This window comes from Gymnodraco acuticeps, unplaced genomic scaffold, assembly GCF_902827175.1.
Source record: "Gymnodraco acuticeps unplaced genomic scaffold, fGymAcu1.1, whole genome shotgun sequence".
NCBI lineage: Eukaryota > Metazoa > Chordata > Actinopteri > Perciformes > Bathydraconidae > Gymnodraco > Gymnodraco acuticeps.
This window is the reverse complement of record NW_022992191.1, coordinates 255247-275073: the sequence shown is the minus strand read 5'-3', so window position 1 is coordinate 275073 and position 19827 is coordinate 255247. Positions and strand designations below refer to the sequence as shown.

Sequence of the window (19827 nt, the reverse complement as noted above, 5' to 3'; positions counted from 1 at the left end):
GCCTACCTGCACTCCCGCAGCGTCGGCGAGTGCAAGGGTAAGATGCTGACACACTGTCCGAACGCAAGTCAACACTGCATTTGCAAATAACTCACAGAAGATGTTTCATTTGAATATGCCTAAAAAAACAGTTAGAATCGCTTCACACGGATCAATGCGTACTGTGGGGCAACTATCATGCTCCTTTGGCACCACATGCAGGATAAAGAAATTACAAATAAGTCACAAATGGTGCTTTATTTTCACGTTCTTTTTAAGTTTATCTTGCTGCTTTTTTGTTAGTTGTCTATTTTGTACTGACTTTTTTAATGCTGCTACTTATTTTCTCTAGCTCGGATATTTAGTTTTTATTTTAACTGCTCGCATCTTTATTTGAAATGTTAGTCCACTTTTTCCTCTTTATCTGTACTGTCCCCTTTGCTGCAACAACTTAGATTTCCCCTCTGTGAGACCAATACAAGATTTCCCATTCATATTATTCTCTTTCCAACTGTTGCTCACCATGTGTTTGCAGGGCAGTGTAAGCCAGGTAGTAACTCCCTGAATGGCTTGGAGATCTGCGAGTCCTGCCCGCTCGGTCACTTCCAGTCCGGATACGGCGCCAGGGAGTGTCTGGTCTGTCCCGACGAGACGTCCACCGTCACCAGAGGAGCCTTGGACGAGATCGAGTGCGGAGGTGATGCAGCGCGACAGTGTGGAGTGCACTCCCTTAATGTCCTATCAACATGCCTGTTTAACTTTGGGAAGCCTTAATCATTCTTTAGTTTTTCTAAACGCTGCTAGGTAACAAAAACAAATACAATTCCAGCCGCTACGCAAAAATGTGTCTCTTGGTATTTGCCATTCATGTGCAATTATATCAGAGAGGCAATTCCAACTTGGAATTTCAAGGGATTGCCCTTTAAAGTTGGATGATTAAACTGGAAACTGTGAATGCTTCTGCTTCTTGAGTTTCCCAGTTAAAATCAGAAAAAACTAGGCTTCAACTTTTTTGAAAAAATGTTTTGGTAAATTGTGCTATTTTCTTTTTTTTGTTGTCCTTTTTGGTGCTCCCCTCCTCTCCTCTGATCTGCTCTGCTGTCATGCAGTCCCCTGTTCGGCCGGGCAGTTCTCCCGTACCGGCCTGGTTCCCTGTTACCCGTGTCCCAGAGATTACTACCAGCCCGAAAACGGCCGCTCGTTCTGCCTCTCATGCCCCTTCTATGGAACCACCACCGTGACCGGGGCCACCACCATCCAGCACTGCTCCAGTAAGGAACCACAACAATCACAAATCCTCACACAGACACACACAAATACAAACAAATACACACACACGCCCTCCACTTGATTTTCAGTTTGGGGAAATCCAGAAGATCTTTGTAGTGTGGTTTTAAAAGGTAATCTCTATTACTGTCCTGCAGGGAAATGCAATGAAGTTCAGATGATTGATTCAGCACACCTCAAGGCCTAACTGATGATGTCCCTTATATTGGAGATCAACTTGCCAATATCTAGTCCTCTCAATAAAACAGTATTCATAAACATTTATTTTTCATTGAAAACATATATTTAGATTACACAAACTGTACTTTATTTCACTTAAATCATCTAGGTGTCAAGATGGACGAAGATGATGTTCTTTGACAATGTTATTCCAATAATGACTGATTTAAATTCATTATTGTTGGCATATGCAGATTTTCACACAGCAGAGTTCTCTTTCATCACCATTCTGCCGTGTTGCCATGTGAAATCAATTATCATACATTTCTACAGGGAATGCCAAGTGAAGTCAGCATGGAGCAAATTGACAGTAAAAGGGACTGTTCAGTGTCTGCCGCTCGGTGACAGCTTTTCTACACTTTCAATAGTTGTTGCCATCACTCGAGTTGCTAGCTGTCTGATCTGTGTTGTTACAGTATAGATCGATCAAAGAGAGTAGGAATTACTGCACGTGTCAGGACGGGGGGAAATGGAAACAAAATGACTTTTATTGCTGTTGGAAATGAGTAATACTGCATGCTGCCAGGATCTATAAGAATACAGGCTTTTGTTCAAACAGACCATCTGGTAGCGAAGGGAAAGATCTTCGCTGTGTTTTTCCGACTTGTCTGAGCTTTCATTGCCTGTTTTTTCTTTGGGTGTCATCATCAGGTTTTGGCTCCAGCTTTCTTCCTAAAGAGGAGAGTGTAACTGCGGCTCCAGAGGTGGAGGTCAACGAGGACTACCAGGCAAGCAGTCAGGTGAGTCGTCTTTATCTAGGCCTAACTTACATTATGTCAAAAAAAGGATATTTTACCATAAGCATTATCGGTCTCTGACATTTGAAATCCATCATAAGACGCCTGTGTTACACATGTTATAGATACAGATAAGCTAATTACTACCGCTGACGATAAGAGTGGTATTTTTTATTGATACGTTAGAATGAATGTAGAATGAATTGCTAAATAATTAAGTAACATTTCATCTATAACGATAGTTTTTCTTTCTAAAACAGCTTTCAACTCAAAATGTCAGCATTTTCGTTACATAATGAAATGAATAATTAACAACGTTTTTTTACGAAAAAAACATATTGGACAGAAATTTGATAATAACATTTTAAAATGATGTGCAAAACATGAACTGAAGAACACACTGGACAGAGTTTAAAGCCGCAAGTATCCAGATAGTTTCTTTAAAGATATTATTATAGAGTCAAGTATGAAATAGAAATTAATCTAGAGAACCTGAACCAGTACACAAAGTACAGAAGAAATAAAAAATGCATAAAAAAAAGAACTAACATTAAAACATAACTTCCAAACAGAACAGGTGAGGAATATTCAAAACCAAAAGCATGACAGACCTTTCTGATTGGCTGTTCCTGCAGGTTTTCCACGAGTGCTTCCTGAATCCCTGTCAGAATAAGGGCACATGTGAGGAAGTGGGGGCGGGATACGTCTGCACCTGCATGGCCGAATTCACAGGTAAACCACAGAGATTCCCCCGGTGTAATGTTTGAATATCAACAACTTTATTTAACAGTAGGAATAACACGAAAATGTGTTGTTCGTTGGTTATACTTCCTGTCATTGCTATTTCGACAGTACCAAGCTGTAACTCTCCTTTGACATTAATTGCAACCACGTTTGTGTTGTATGCAATTCTTTTATGACCATGAGTGTTTGACAGCGCCTCTGATATTTCTCTCCCAGGTGCCAAGTGTGAGATCGACATCGATGAGTGCGACTCGGCCCCCTGCCTGAATGGAGGCCTGTGTAAAGACGGGATGGGAGACTTCCAGTGTCAGTGCAAGCCTGGCTATTTAGGTAAAGATCAGTGAGGAAAAAAGTCTCAATTGATAAAACACAGAAAGATTCTCAAAGGATTTGAACAACAAATGTCAGCTTCATTGAGCATCAGCATGAGCTCCTGTTGTTTTAGCTTCACATTTTTCATCTTATGCAACAGGAAAGCAAATGATTCAAGCAGCCAAAACATGTTATTTTTTAATCACAAACTGTACTGTATCCCACCTTTGTGCTTATAGTCAATCTGTTATTGACTATCTGAATTGTCGCCCCCGTTTGTGTCAGGCTCTCTGTGCGAGGCGGAGGTGAACGAGTGTCTCTCCTCTCCCTGTCTGAATGAAGGAGTGTGTGTGGACGAGGTCAACAAGTTCGCCTGCAGCTGTGCCAGCGGCTTCACAGGTAGGGAATCAGTTCCTCATCACAGCAGACACATCTTCTTCTACATCATTGGTTCCAACCTGCTGCTTTCTTTCTTTCCCGTAGGGTCTCGTTGTGAGCTGGAAATAGACGAGTGCCTCTCCAGCCCCTGCCTGAACCAAGGTGTGTGTGACGACCTGACGGGGGGGTACTCCTGTAACTGTGCCGTTGGTTTCTCGGGGGATCGCTGCGAGGTCAACGTCGACGACTGTTACAGCGCGCCCTGTCTGAACGGAGGCTCGTGTCTGGATGCTGTAAACTATTTCAGGTATTAACAATTCTGATAGGAAGCAGCTCTATGCATTTGTAACTCCCTATAAGTCCTCTTTTCATCTGTAGCTTGACATGTATCATCTTAAGAGAGAACATTAATATCTGATGGCGCTATGTCCTGAGTCACCTTCATGCATCATTTTGAATATCAGGTGATTTCAACTAAACCTTTTAAAATGCATCACAGTCATAGAGAGACTTAAATGATGAGGTCAATCTTACAGCATGTTTTAAAAATAGATAACAACCATGGGAATACGACTTTAAATTAAAGACACAACTTACTTCAATGTCTTTACACATCTGTCATCTGCAATCATTTGTTATAAATGATGAATGTGAGACACTGAAAATCCTTAAGAAAGAGCTCTGTGTTTATAAAATCATATACTAATAATCACTTAATATCAGATCCATTTTTACCCCTCTGATTTTCACATTCCCACATATTTGATCAACTGCTTTCAAAGGACAGCTCCATGGAAAGCATGTAATTGGACCGTGTGTTCCCGCCCTCTCTCAGGTGTCAGTGTGTGGAGGGTTACCGTGGTTACCTGTGCGAGGTGGACGTTGACGAGTGCGACCCGAACCCCTGTGTGAACGGGGCGAGCTGCATGGACGGCCGCGGCTCCTTCACCTGCCGCTGCCTGCCTGGGTTCAACGGGACCAGGTGTGAGACAGGTACTATAGGACAGACGACACATCACCATGGAGACCTTTTGTTTATTGTTTTAAAAACACTTTCTTTATTGTTTTAGCTTATATAAACAATATATAAGACAGTACACAAACATCCACAAGACGTAACAAAATGAAGTTCATTACAAGTCACATAAATGAAATAAATACATTAAATTAACTTCACAAACACGTGTAGGCAGATATGAAAGGCTTTTATCCTTCTCCCAGCAGAGGAACATTAATCATCTCCTATTAGCTGACCCTCTCTAGATCCGCATATTCCAGATAGTTAAGGAAAGGGCCCCATACTTTTTTAAATAGTTCTTGTTTCCCTTTAATTGAATAGCTTATGTTCTCTAATGAGACACATGCAGACAGTTCTTTTAGCCATTTACCAATACTTGGACTGTTGACATGTTTCCATGAAAGTGCTATCATGCGTTTTAAAAGATTTGTTCTCTCTTCCTTATGTTGTGTTCTTTTGGGTAACACCCTAACAAAAAAAACTTCATGATTAACTGCAATGATGAAATCTCTTCTATCATACATTTGACCTCTTCCCAAAACGTTATTATCTTGGTACGCACCATGGAGATGTCGTATTGTTACAAAGTGAATTGATACAAGAAGGACGAGAACATTTTATTTACTTTATAAATACTTTTCTGTCCCATCAGAAATGTCCCCGGCTTTCAACCTGGACTTTGAGGTGTCTGGTATCCACGGTTACGTAATGATGGATGGAGGGATGCCGGCGCTGACGGAGATCACCTGCACCTTTTGGATGAGGTCGTCGGACACCACCAACTATGGCACGCCCGTCTCCTACGCTGTGGAGGGCAGCGACAACGCTTTCCTTCTCATCGACTACAACGGGTCAGTAATGTTTACAAATTATAAGCGCACATTAAATGATTATCCTCTTTTTTTATACCTTTTTACTACTAATGCTTTCTTTCTTGTTCATTAAATCCTTTATTAACATCTATATTTACTATTTATTACATTTGTATTGAACTATAAATGCCTAAACCCTGCACCTTATATGTATATGCTTCTAAATCTGTACCTTATACAAAGATATTTATTCATTTATACGTTGTGTACATTTCTACAGCAATGTTCTGTCATGTGAGGTGCTTTATAAATGGAACCCATTATTATTATTATTATGTGAATTCGTTGAAACCTCATGAAGTTTTCTACTCCTTCTGGTTGGATGCAAACTACATTTCGTTGTATTCTGTGCAATGACAATAAAGTTGAATATAATCTAATCTCTCTGACCCTTTCCCTCCCTTTCTCCAGGTGGGTGCTGTATGTGAACGGTAAGGAGCGGATCACAGACTGTCCTGCGGTGAACACGGGTCAGTGGTACCACATCGGGGTGTCCTGGAGGAGCTGGGACGGGGACTGGAGAATCTACATCAACGGGAAGCCCTCGGACGGAGGCAAAGGCCTGTCAGTCGGCACCACTATCCCAGGTGTAGTGCTATCCCCCACCTCCTCTCATTCTGCAACAACAATAGTTTCATTCCTCCAATAAAAACAATGATTGATGTCTTTGTTTCTGTACAAATCTAGAGTGTTGTAGCTTCTCATATTCAACTCAGTAACCCCAATACATAAGAAGAATAGTTTCTCAGTGAGTTGTGTTTAACCTCTGACCTCCAACATGTGTCCTGTAGGAGGCGGGGCGCTGGTGTTAGGTCAGGATCAGGATCAGAGGGGCGAGGGCTTCAACCCCGTCGAGTCCTTCGTCGGCTCCATGAGCCAGCTCAACATCTGGGATCGTGTTCTCACACCTCAACAGGTACATGAAATCCTTCGTGTGATATTAATGCGATCTGATTTTTCTTATTTGATACGCACTGATCTTCCCCTCCTCTCCTCTGTAGGTTAAGGTCCTGTCCAGCAACTGTCCCGCCTCCCATGTGTCGCACCGAGGGAACGTCTTAGCCTGGCCAGACTTCCTCAGCGGTGTGGTGGGCCGAGTCAAAGTAAACCTCAGCAGTGTGTTCTGTGCTGGTGAGAGAGGCGCTACAAAACCATACATTACCATTACTGATAAAGTTACTGTGTAGATCATGAAATCCACATTATTAAATCTATTAAACCAATAGGTGTCAGCATACTCTTAGTGTGATTGAACTAATGCTCTGGGGTCTTTAATGTTAAGTTAAGACTTAATTGAGGGCTTTTTACTGAGAGCAATGGCCTCAATTTGAAATATATACCTGAAATGGATGTGCACAATGTTTTGGAATAAGATTCTTTTAGTTACTATACCGAAACCCTAAACCCCCCCAAAACCTGTTCCCTCCAGATTGCCCCAAGCTGGAGAACGCAGTGCCCCACCTGCACGTCTCCACAGTGGAAATGAGTCCGGGGGCCCAGGTGCAGCTGTCCTGTGATCCCGGCTTCTACCTGCGGGGGGAGCCCGTGCTGCAGTGCCAAAACAAAGGAGAGTGGAGCCATCCTCTGCCCAGCTGTGAACGTAAGGGGCTGACACACACACTGCTGTCTGATTTGAATTGCAAATGTGTCCTACCCATAGACTGTAGGTCCTACCGTATGTTTTATCACTTAACTGAATAAATGAAAGAAATGTTTTCTTCTTTCTGTGTCTGATGTACAACAAAGCAAATTCCTTGTATGTGTAAACCTACTTGGTAATAAACCCGTTTCTGATTCTGATGAGAAAAGCTAAAAAACAAAGTAATTTAAAACATGTTCTACTTGCAGGATTTGGTTATATGTTAGGGAGGTAGAGAGCCTTTAAAGTGAGTTTCTCAATAGTATTCCCCCTCTGTGTGTGTTACAGGAGTGTCCTGTGGGTCCCCGCGTCCTCTGGAGAACGGCTTGTTTCAGGGAACAGACTTCCAGGCCAGCAGCTCTGTTGTCTACCAGTGTAACGCTGGCTTCTACCTGCTGGGAGACACCAAGGTGCACTGCAGCAACAGTGGCAAGTGGGGAGGAAACCCACCAGCCTGCCTTGGTACTTAATTACATAACATTATATATTTTTAAATCAGTGATATATTGGAAAGAAAATCCCTTTTGATTTTGACGTATAACATTCTTCTATATGTGTGTGTCCAGATGTGGATGAGTGTGCTCTGGGATCTGACTGTGATGAACACGCTAGATGTTATAATACAGACGGCTCCTACACCTGCACCTGCATCCACCCGTACAGTGGAGACGGCAAAAACTGCACAGGTAACAAGACGCAGGTCCACAAGCATTCATGTTGGAGAACAAAGACACTTTGAACCATGTTACCTGTCCATTTATAAATCAATGTATTATATGTGTGTTTGTTTGTTTTCCCACCAGCACCAGTGAAATGTAAGGACCCAGGGACTCCAGATTTCGGTCACAGAGAAGGCAGCAACTTTCTGATGGGCGGTGAGGTCCTTTATGGCTGCGAGAACGGCTACGAGCTGATGGGCCCGTCCCGCCTCCTCTGCCTGGAGACAGGAAGCTGGGACCATGCTGTCCCGTACTGCAGAGGTAAGGGGTTCGGTGGTCATGTCACGCCATCATAATGCAGCAGCTGTGTTGTGTGTTTTCAGTTGAAAATGTGTCTTCACAAAATGTAGGTCGGATGCATTGTCCTGAACAAAGTTACAACCAATACAAAGTGAATTCCTGTTTGAATAACATTTGATAATAAACCACAGTGGGCTGCTGTTTCGCTTGTTGTGTGATCCCTGATTTGACCACAAAATGACGCATTTGAAATGAGAACATTCCTGTAACATAAAGCCATTACATAACTATTTGTTGTTATACAATCCACCACAGAGTTTTTCTTGCAAATGTCAGTGAATAAAGAAACGTAATGGCTTTATATGTATAGCGTAACACAAAGGTTACAGGTGAACGTCAGGCTAACATGAAATATACAGGCTTAATAGGAAGAGTTTCAATTTAATTATAGCTATTAAACTCCACTTTATGAAATATTATCAAGGAGTTTCCTCATCAAAGCATTCAGCTAATAGAGCCAATAGGATGAGAGTAACACATACATGAGACTACACAAGTTTAACCACAGTCTTTCATTATTATGCAGAAAGCAGAAGTCCGTCGCTCCGTATTGGCTGATGAGCATCATATTGAAAGTGAAGCTATTGCAGTTAGAAGTGAAACTGTGTAATGTTTATCTGTAATATTAAAAGCAGCTGAGTGGTGTTCTCTTCCATAATAGAATAGTGTTTCCCCCGCTGAGTCAGTCATCCCACATTGGCTCTGGATCGTAATATCGAAAGTGAAAGTTAAAGGTGACACTGTAATATATCTGAATTATACAAAGCAGCTGCATGATGTGCTCTGCAGTGTTATGTCTTCAATGTCTGAAACAGATAAGATAGACTGTCTCCTTAAATGTGGGGGTGGAGTTTGAAAGACATGGGCATTACGAGAAATGTGTAATCCTGCATTTCTGGAGCCTTTACACGTGTGGCTACTTTCATTTTGGCTTTTTTATGTTTCTCTTGTAACTATTATTTTGTGGAAGTGTAAAATGTAATCACTAAAGTACCCCTTTAATTGCTTCTCCCCTTCCTTTCCTAATGCCACTCAGTCACACCACCTTGGCTTCTATCCATTTAAATACTTTCCTATGTGCCTCTTTCATCCTATCAGTGTCAAATGAAGATGTCTCTGATCTACATCCCATCAATAGCACTGACAGGCGTCTGTAAACATGTCTCTCCTTATGGCAATGTGTACAGAGGTTATTTTCTTTTTAGACTTGGCAATATTATGTTTCTAGTGGTACATTAAAATGATTACTTATCATCTGTGTCGCCCTGCAGCTCTATCCTGCCCGCTGCCGTCCGTCCCAGAGAACTCCGTCATGACGGGAAACAACTTCACCTATGGAAGCAAGGTGACTTTCAGGTATCATTTGCATCCCCGTGTTGTAATGATCACAGTAGGAAAAGGTGTTACAAACGTGTACATTATACGCTTGTAGTTTCTTACTAACCTCTCTGTTTGTTTTCCTTCTTCTCAGCTGTAACAATGGCTTCCTGCCTCAGATCCCTTATGAGTTCCAGTGTCTCGCGGATCTGAGGTGGAGCGGGACGCCGCCTGCCTGCCACCCAGTGTCCTGCGGAGGGCCTCCGAATGTGGGGAACGCCGACTACACCCTCACCACAAACACATACAAGTCCACTGTCACATACACCTGTGCTGAGGGATACAGGTATGGGTACACTACTGTTAGCTGCACTGTTTAGTATCACCTCTACTCACGTTTGATTTATCATCATATTTAGTGTTTTTGGATGTAAATGGTCTGCAAAAGGCTAAAATCCCAAAGTTTCTCTTCCACACACTCCCCCTCCTCCCCTGCCTGAAACGCCTCCATTGGACTCCTTTGTTTACTTCCGAAACACAGTGACATCACTATGAAACACTCACACTCCTATTGGCTAGCGCTCAAATCACATTGTGGGTGTTTCTCAATGTCGAGGACGCTTGCTTGGTAGCACATGTCTTCCGAGTCACTTGTTTCAGAAGCGAGGCAAGAATCCTTCCTGGCATTCGGAAAACAAAGAGTGGAACAGGCGAGCAAGTGTGTGTCATATGAGAAGCCCCGCCTTACATTTTCCGCCACAGATTTTGTGAAATTGGTCCGTGCGCAAAGCATTGTGGGGATTTTAAGACCGCAGAGTCTACACATGTGTAGCCTTCGAAATGTATCGCTACGAAGTACGCCGGGCTCGGTAGAATTCCAAGTATGCTGGACATTGGAACAGTCCTTCGGCAGCACTCGATGCTTGAAATAGTGGCTCTGGAGCAGCCTTCCTCGACATTGAGAAACACCCAGTAAGTGAAAGGCTAAGGGACGGGACATCTCTAAGTGGTTGACCAATCAAAACAGAGCTGGCCATCTAACCAATCAGAGCAGAATGGACTCTCGTTTCAGACAGAGGGTGAAAAGAGGTGCTGCAAAGTAGCATAATAGGTCCCCTTTAAGTTTAAATACAACTGAAGTAAAAGTACAATTGTTGTATTTATATTTGCAGAGTCAAAAATGTTTTTTCCTTTACACACTACATAACCACAATGCAGTTGTGACCTAAAATGTAATTGTGAGCTCCATTTGATGCTCTGTGTAAATGTGTAACATGTCATCATGCTTTGATGTATTTATTTCACAAAGGGTCCTGTATCCATCTCTGTGACACTTTGATTGCAGTAGAGTGAGTGTGTTAACTAAATACTGTGTGTTACTGCGAAGACCACAGGGCTCCGTGGAGGTGGTGTGTGAAGCGACAGGAGAGTGGAGCCGGCCCACCCCCCGCTGTGTGAACGTCCTGTGCAGCGAGCCCCCCACCCTGAAAGACGCTGTGACTGTAGGAGAGATCTTTGAGCTGGGAAACAAGGTGCACTATGTCTGCAAAGAAGGGTAAATGTGGTTCAAGTCTTCTCAGTTCATACGCTGTTGCTAACAGTGATTGAATAAAGTACATTTACGCAATTTTTGAGGAACTAATGCTACTTTATACTTCTACTTCACTTCATTTTGGAAGCCAATATTGTACTTTTTACCTCACTACATTTATTTTTCAGCTTTAGTTACTATTTACTTCACAGAATCGGATTGTTATCCAAAGTATCTGAGTACTTCTTCCACCACTGTTTGCTGATGTTACAACTTAGAATGTTACCTTTATCATATCAGGTTATATTAAAATCGGACTCCTTTCGCTCATTTCCTGATCTTTTCGGCCTTCTCCACAGCTACACTCTGATTGGCCCAGAGACCAGAGAGTGCCTGCCGAGCGGTGATTGGAGTGACAGCTCCGCCCAGTGCGTCCCCCGCTCCTGTGGCCCCCCGCCCGCCATCGACCACGCCGAGCCCTACGAGAGCCACCAGCTGTTCGGAGACACCGCCAACTACTACTGCACGGACGGATACACCGCCGGCAACAACTCCAAGATGGTGTGTAACGCTCAGGGTGTGTGGGCCCCCCCCGATGGCCTGCAGGCCCCCCGCTGCATCGCAAACTTCTGCCTGCGTCCACCTGATCAACTCCACGCTATTCTAGATTCAGTCAATAAACCCAAATACACCAGCAACACCGAAGTGAGCTATAAATGTGAGGAGGGCTTCATGCTCAACACCACGGCCACCCTGAGGTGTCTGATTGGGGGGTGGTGGGACCCCTCGCCCTACGATATCGGCTGCGTCCCGGTGAGGTGCTCCAGGCCCGAGAGCATTGACCGGGGCTATGTGAGCGGGACCAACTACAACTTTGGAGCCGTGGTGGCGTACAGCTGCGACAAAGGCTTCCTGATCCGAGGGGAGAAGAGGAGAACCTGCAAGGCAGATGGAGAGTGGGGGGGGGGCTCTGCCTTCCTGTGTACCCGTCACCTGCCCCCCCCATCCTACACTTAAGAATGGATACATCCAGGTAAGACACATCCTGCTTTTTCCCACTCAAATAAACTGTGTCAGAACATTGTCTTTTTAACTTTGTACTACTATTTTTTATTTTATTTTCATGTTTTAACAAACTTAAAAAGAGAAATTATAGAAAGGAAAATTAAGGTAAGACAAAATAATAGTAGTGACTAAAGTAAAACAAATCATTTACGAATATATATATTTAAAACATCCCAAAAATAAAGAAAGGAATAAATTAATTAAAGTTTTAGCACTAAATATTTTTTTAAAACATACCTTTCTTATTTGTTTGATGATAATAATAATAATAACAAATAATAAAAACAATTAATAATATATCCCTTTGTCTACCGACCCAATAGGTCAGAGGTCGAGTCACCTTCAACAGCAAGGTGACGTACGCCTGTAACGCAGGATTCAGACTGATTGGTCGCCCAGAGAGAATCTGCCAAGCAAACCGCCAGTGGTCCAACACCGACCTCCCCGCCTGCGTCCTTCTGACCTGTGACCCTCCTCCCAACATCGTCCACGGACATTACCGGGGGTCTGATTTCCAGGTGGGCCGGAAAGTACAGTACGTCTGTGACGAGGGTTACGAGCTGGCCGGGGACGCCGTGTTGACCTGTCTGAAGTACGGCAGGTGGGACAAGTCGAGGCGTCCTCGCTGCTCGCCCGTCCAGTGTCCGGAGCCGCCACTGGAGGAGAACCACCTGGTGCTGAAGGGCCTGGACTCTGAGTCAGGAACCGTGGAGTTATCCTGCGAGGATGGCTACGTCCTGGAGGGAGCCCGGATCCTCCGCTGCACCCCGTCCCAAGAGTGGAACGACACATTCCCCGTGTGTAAGCTGGTGTTTTGCGGTTCGCCGCCTGAAGTGTCGTTCGGTGGCCCTTCCTCCTCCTCTCCCCCATTCCCTTTCGGCTCCATGGTGAGCTACACCTGCATGGACGGCTTCACTTTGAGGAAAGAAGGCTCTGTGTCCTGCCTAGCCGGTGGCCAGTGGAGCAGTCCTTACCCAGAGTGCATCCCAGTGGAATGCCCTCAGCCGGTGGAGATTTCGAATGGTATTGTTGACGTCCAGGGTCTGATGTACCTCAGCAAAGCGCTGTACAGCTGTAAGAATGGATATCATTTAGCGGGAAACTCCACTGTCCTCTGCGGAGAGAAGGGACTCTGGATAGGAGGCGTGCCTTCCTGCCGCCCAATCGAATGCTCCATCCCTAAACAGATAGTCAACGGAAGGGTAGTCTATACAAAACTGCAGTTTGGTCACAGTGCCACGTACTCCTGCCGGCGTGGTTATCGCCTCCAAGGCCCAGAGACTGTGACGTGCCTCTCCAGTGGGGAGTGGGACATCGAGCCCCCTGCCTGTGTGCAGATAGCATGCACCCCACCCCAACCTATCGAGAATGGATTCGTAGAGGGGCAGGATCACAGTTTTGGCGTCACCATTTTCTACAGCTGCTTTCCCGGCTTCCAGCTCGTAGGCCAGGACCATCTGACCTGTGAGGAGTTCGGCTGGTCTTCCTCTGTTCCCCTCTGCGTGCCCTCCGACTGCGGCCTGCCTCCTCACATTGACTTTGGGCAATATATTAGGGTGGTAGGGTCCTCTGATGCTTCTTCTACAGACACATTAGCTGCACCCCTGGACTTGAGCTTCCTCCACGGGACGTATATCGAATACCGTTGCCACAAAGGTTATGACCTCACAACCCCCACCAGATTGGTGTGTCTGGAGGACGGAGGCTGGAACGGCACGGCTCCTTCTTGTAACCCAGCGGAGTGTGAAAAACCACAGAGTCCGGCACACGGCTGGGTGAATGTGACGGATACTTCCCTCGGCAGTATGGTGAAGTATACCTGCGAGGGAGGATATGAGCTGGAGGGGGAGGCTGTGAGGCAGTGTGTGTCGGCTCGACTGTGGACTAATGATGCCCCGGTGTGTCGGCCTGTCTCCTGCGGCGACCCCGGAGCTGTCGCCAATGGCTCAGCTCAGGGTGGAGCTTTTGTGTATCCCGAAGTCTTGAAGTATGAGTGTAGTGCTGGATTTGTCCTGAAGGGTAGTAACACGATGGGCTGCGGGGCAGATGGGAAGTGGAAAGGAGAGAAGCCTCGGTGTGAGCCAGTGTCTTGTGGTCCTCCTAAAGTCCCCACTGATATTACTTTCAAAGGAGAGCAGTACAGCTATAATGAAGAGATAGAACTGAGCTGTCGGCCCGGTTTCATCCTAAAAGGTAAATCAGTCAGTGTTTGTCAGGCTGACGGCACCTGGAGCCATGAGTCTCCGACCTGTGTATCCGCCCGCTGCGGCAAAGCCTCACCAATCCCCAACGGGCGTACATTGGGCTCTGATTTTGGGGTAAACACCAAGGTAACTTACGAATGCGATGAGGGATACACACTTAACGGAGATCCAGTGCGTATTTGTCAGTCCGATGGGCTTTGGGACAAACCCGCTCCTCGCTGTGACATCATCAGCTGCGATCCCCCCGAGGACATCAGCCACGGCTTCCTGAACGGCTCCAGCTTCAACTACGACGACGTGGTGGAGTACGTCTGCTTCGATGGCTACGAGGTGTCCGGGGCCCCCATCCTGCGCTGCTCCGCTCGGGGCTCCTGGGTGGGCACGGTGCCTCAGTGTCGGCCCTGCGTCTGCGCCCCCCCCGTGCTGAAATTCGGGTCGGTTCAGGGTCAGGGTCGCGCCTGCGGAGACCGAGTGAACTTCCAGTGCGACGTAGGCTACAAGCTGCTGGGTCCCCCTCAGGCGGTGTGTGAGAAGGGGGGGGTGTGGAGCCCTGGCATTCCTGTGTGTGGCCGGGGGAGGTGCACTGTCGCCCCGCCTACAGTCCGCAACGCTGTCCTGCAGGGCGGCAGCAACACCTTCACAGACACCGTCATATACAGGTGTCGCCCCGGCTACCAGCCAAAGGGCTTCCCACACCTCTCCTGTGGAAGAGACGGCAGGTGGGGGCAACCCAGAATCAGCTGTGAGCCGATGAGCTGCGGAAAACCTCCCGCTGTGGCCCACGCTCAGGTGGAGGGAGACAACTTCACCTTCCCAAACCAGATCACATACGGGTAAACACTGGGGTTATTACTCTCAAGCTTTTCCAAATCTCTGTCTCCTATTTTTTCCCTTTCTTCATTTTCCTGCATTTCCCTCCCACTCTTCAGGTGTGACGATGGGTTCACTTTATCCTCACAGACAGCCTCCCTCTCCTGCCAGAGCGACGGCACCTGGTCCAAACACAGCGTCCGGTGTAGCCCCGCCCCCTGCCTGCTGCCCGCAAACTTCTCCATGCCCCATCTGATAATCAATGGGAAGGAGCTCACTCCGGTCGGGGGCACCATCGCCCTCTCCTGTGCTGCGGGGCTCCACCTGCAGGGGGCAGCACTAGCTGAGTGTCTGGTAGGAAACATGTTGGTCAATTATTTGTCAAAGTCTCTTAGATCTCTAATCTTAATGTGACTTCCTTGTTGAATAATCGTTAACAACTTACTTCTGTTCCTTAATGTGCATGAAAAGGAGTTTCTCATTTTCTAAAAAGCTTTTTCTGTCAATCAAACCCTGGCAGTAGATGCAGAGAAATGCCTATATCACTTTGCTTGAATTAGCCATACTAGGTTTGCAATGACCACTTTGCACACGTCTCTGCTTGTTTCCACTGTCAATTAGATAATAATGAAGTGCTTTCCTTTCCTCTGTTGTATTGTGTGATCAGCTGGGTGGAAGCTGGGCTCCGAGCGTCTCCTCAGTGTCCTGCGAGCTGGTGTTTTGTGAGAAACCCCCTCCTCTTCTTCACGGTGTCACCGAGGGGGACAGCTACAACTACGGAGACTTTGTTATGTACTCATGCCTGCCTGGCTTCGACATGAAGGTACTGCTCACCAGGCCACGTTTAGGGAACATGGGTTCATGGATTATCTCACCTCAACAGAAACACAGGAAAGAAAATAACAAAACTTCTAAAAGAACATTGAAAAAGATCTTGCTTTCAACCTTAAAGTACATTTTCCAAATAGTTTTAACTCCTAAAAACGTGTGATTTGTATAGTATAGATTGAAATGGTCAGTTGTTGCCCACTCATCTCCTGTAATACAACAAAAGCCTTACTCTTCCTCTCCTGCAATGGGAATGTAATCACCAGACTGAGCTCATGGCCGATCAGATTACAGAAAGTCACATGATTTCTCCTCAGCAGTCAATAGAGAGTGCAGTTACAGAGAAAACAGAAGGAGCTGACTCACTCCGTCCATCTCGCCTCTGCTATTTGAATACTCCCCTCAATGAGTGCCTTTTGTTTCACTCAGACACAAACTGCTGACTGTAAAGCATCATGGGTCATGCTATTTATGGGGATCGATATCCCCACACTTTGTTGTGTTTAGGTCATCTGCTTGTTTCTTTACACTTTGTTCTTCCTTCCACAGGGAGACTCTGTCCAAACCTGCCAGGGGGACAGGACGTGGAGTGGCACCCAGCCGGAGTGTGTTGGTAGGTTTGTTTATACAGCAAGGATGAACCCGGAAATGTTTTGAAGAAAATCAAATATTTAATCCGTTTACTATGAAGTCACACCTCAAGAGTATTGACACCTACGACAGACCTGCATGTATTTTTCAGGTGTTATCTCAATGCAGGTACACAATTTATTTTGCGTTCCTAAATATCTAAAATCGACATACTTCAGTAACTATTCATCTTAATATATTCTACTATCTTAAAAGGCTAGACACTCTATTATTAGCAATTCCCAAGAATTGGAGCATAAGAAAACCACACAGAGAATTGAAAACAATCTGTTTTTGAACACACACCTTCAAACACACCTTTGACAGCTTTACGCTTGTCTATTGTCTCCTCAGCCCAGTCCTGCGGGCCTCCTCCCACAGTGCAACACGCTCAGGTCCAAATGACAGGCGACACTCACCTGCACACTGCCAGCTATGTGTGTGATGCCGGCCTGCAGCTAGTCGGTCTAAAGACTCTCGTCTGTGTGGCTAACGGCACATGGAGCCTTCCAGCGCCCACGTGTGAAGGTATGAGGGCCTAATTGTTATTTTTGGCGTCAAACGAGAGACATCTTCAAGGAGCTAATTACAGGATGTTAGTATATTTTATGAGCTAATTTATTATCTATTAGTATATCTTTTAATAAAGTGTCAAACCGCTCCCTTGTTTTCCACTGCTCATGAATTGCCACTACAATTAGTACACAGGTTAGGTCCCCTCACCTCCCAGTTCCATGTTATGTTTTTTAAGTGCAACTTAACTGCAATTAAAAAATGTTGTTCTTACATTTCTTTTACTTATATAGCACATTTCAGAAACAAACGCAATCCAAAGTGCTTTACATTGGCAATAACACATTAAACAATTAAAAACACAATAAGTTGAACAAAAAGACAATTCATAAAAGAGATGGAGGTTAGTAAAAAAACAAGAAGTGCAATTGAAAAAACAAACGGGGTTTGGGCGGGGCAGGGTGGTTGTAACACAAACAAGCTATCATTGAACTCGTAAATCTGAAAAGTAGCAAACACAAGAAAAAAGAAGGAACATTTCAGATTTGTTGCCAGCTCTACCTACGTCTAGAGTTGATTTGACCAGAGTAGCGTTTCTCTTTCTGTGCCATGATTTCTACCTCCATCCTTTTCCCTCTGGTCAGTGGCCAAAGGCTGCGACAGCCCCAGAGAGGTGCTGCACGGCAGGGTGCAGGAGCACAGTCTGAACTCAGGGCGCGCCGTGGAGGTCCTCTGTGACAAAGGCTACAGGCTGGTGGGAGACTCCCTGGTGGTGTGTCTGGGGGGCAACACCTGGAGCTCCACCTTCCCCACCTGCCAACGTGAGACACACACTGAGAGACACGCATGCAAAGCCACTGATTTGATATGAGTTAATGAATGTATTACTACACCCCCCTCTGGTTCCCTGTTGTGGTAGACATCACTGTTGCATCAGCTACCTTACACAGACTGTGAACTTAGCAAACGTTTGCAACACTTACATCACACAGTGTGAGCTAACATTGAGTTTCCCTATCTGTTTCACAACATAGCCTGTGACAAAATGGTCAATCAGACATATTTCTAGACGCTTACATCAGGAAATGTGTGAAGATGTAACGTTAAAATGTACCCGAAAAGTACATTCTTAAATAATGCTGTGTTTAATCCAAATGATGTTTCATTTAAATACGTCTTAGGCCCATTATGTACATCTCCACTGTCTTTGTTAAGCTTGTAAGGTGTGACTCCTCTGTGGAATTCTGCAGTGTCTGCAGTGTTGTCTCACCGGATTAGATTACATGTGAAGCGTTTGCGTGTCAACTGGGTAAACATTCATTCATCAATAATGTTCTCTCTGTTCCTTGCAGCCAAGTCCTGCCCGGCTCCTCCAGGCTGGGGGGGGGACAGAAGGGACGGGCCCCCGCAGGAGTTTCATGTGGGACAGTCGGTGCGCGTCCCCTGTCCCAAAGGTCAGCAGGTCAGAGGCAGCGGGACCGTCTCCTGCAGGCCGGACCAGACCTGGAGCCCCGTCAGCGCCGTGTGTGAAAGTACGTATCTCATCTGAAGGGGAACATATCCTCTTTGGGAAATATACTTTAGTTATTTCATTTACAAAGCCTAAATGATATGATCACATAGTCCATCAATTAAAAGGTCTTGTTTATTGTGAAATAGAAATACTGACAGATATTAGATTGGTGAATATCCTTTGCTTATTTGAGTTTTCTACATTTTTTTCTGCTTTATTCATATTTAATATATTGTTTAAAGTTATTTTATCACTTGATTTGCAGTTAAATGTACGGCTTTGATAACTTTATTGAATATATTATTACAGTTCATGTGTCACAACTCTTAATTTTGACAGATAATGCCAACAGTGTTTGTTCATCATGTGTTTATGTAAAAGTGAAAAAGAACAATATCTTCTTTAGCATAGCCTTTTCTAATGTTTGCTTTTCCTTACTCATTCTGAGATGAAGTTCATGTGATTTAAATATGTTCCATCAAATCAATGAAATGTCATAATGAGGATAACGATACGTAATCAAACTAGCGAACCAAGTATATCTGCACACGTCTGCATGCTCCCCGTGTGTTGTGCCCACACCTGCACGGCTGCCCGCTGCCTGTTTAAGTGATCTCTGCTTTCTGTCTCTCGCTGAGCTTCTATGAAAACAAACACTACATCAAACACCGCGATGGTGTCCTTTACTCTGGGCTAATTACAGGCTCCTCTGTGGCTGCTATGGCAACCTTTCTCCCACAATCCTCTGATCTTTCTTACACCCTGAATATGCAACACAATGCTGCTTCTGTTGCTATGGCTCGTTGTTTGTGTTTGCATGTTGTTTATTCTCCTGTATGCATGCATCATGAAAGGTAGACCACGGAGTGTGGAGCCACACGACTGAAGTGTCGGACACATCTGGATACTTTGCATGAAATTCAATGTCTTCACAGGTGATGAGGGACGCAGGAAACACCGCTTGACTTCCTTCAATGGACACAGACTTCTTACTCTGCAGGACACCATTTCATAATAAGTGTTTTATAGATCTCAAATAGGTAGACAAAAAAGAACATTTTGGGAGGCCCTTTTATTTACACTTCTGAATGCTTTTGTTCAGGTGTTTCTTTTATTTTGTCCACTTCCTGTTTACTTAAAATGGCCTCTTCGCTGAAACTGAAGAGTGGTACGCTTATCAACTCTTAAGGCCATTTAGTAAACGAATCAGCT

The 19827-nt window shown here is 45.1% G+C and overlaps 1 protein-coding gene across 1 annotated transcript in view; it reads left to right on the top strand.

The window, feature by feature from the left end:
- The window catches only part of svep1 (sushi, von Willebrand factor type A, EGF and pentraxin domain containing 1), a 61323-nt gene that overhangs the window by 39076 nt on the left and 2420 nt on the right, over nt 1-19827 (top strand). The window contains 29 exon segments of the mRNA XM_034205250.1: nt 1-37; nt 515-676; nt 1089-1250; nt 2137-2225; nt 2858-2954; nt 3183-3296; nt 3564-3677; nt 3762-3963; nt 4492-4649; nt 5327-5525; nt 5958-6133; nt 6338-6462; nt 6548-6677; nt 6976-7146; nt 7474-7647; nt 7752-7871; nt 7989-8165; nt 9476-9560; nt 9676-9867; nt 10909-11076; nt 11412-12012; nt 12014-12085; nt 12441-15154; nt 15251-15485; nt 15799-15954; nt 16509-16572; nt 16944-17117; nt 17747-17923; nt 18455-18634. The exon segment at nt 1-37 is cut by the window's left edge and continues 125 nt beyond it. Coding sequence (XP_034061141.1) covers nt 1-37; nt 515-676; nt 1089-1250; nt 2137-2225; nt 2858-2954; nt 3183-3296; nt 3564-3677; nt 3762-3963; nt 4492-4649; nt 5327-5525; nt 5958-6133; nt 6338-6462; nt 6548-6677; nt 6976-7146; nt 7474-7647; nt 7752-7871; nt 7989-8165; nt 9476-9560; nt 9676-9867; nt 10909-11076; nt 11412-12012; nt 12014-12085; nt 12441-15154; nt 15251-15485; nt 15799-15954; nt 16509-16572; nt 16944-17117; nt 17747-17923; nt 18455-18634 — 7225 coding nt within the window.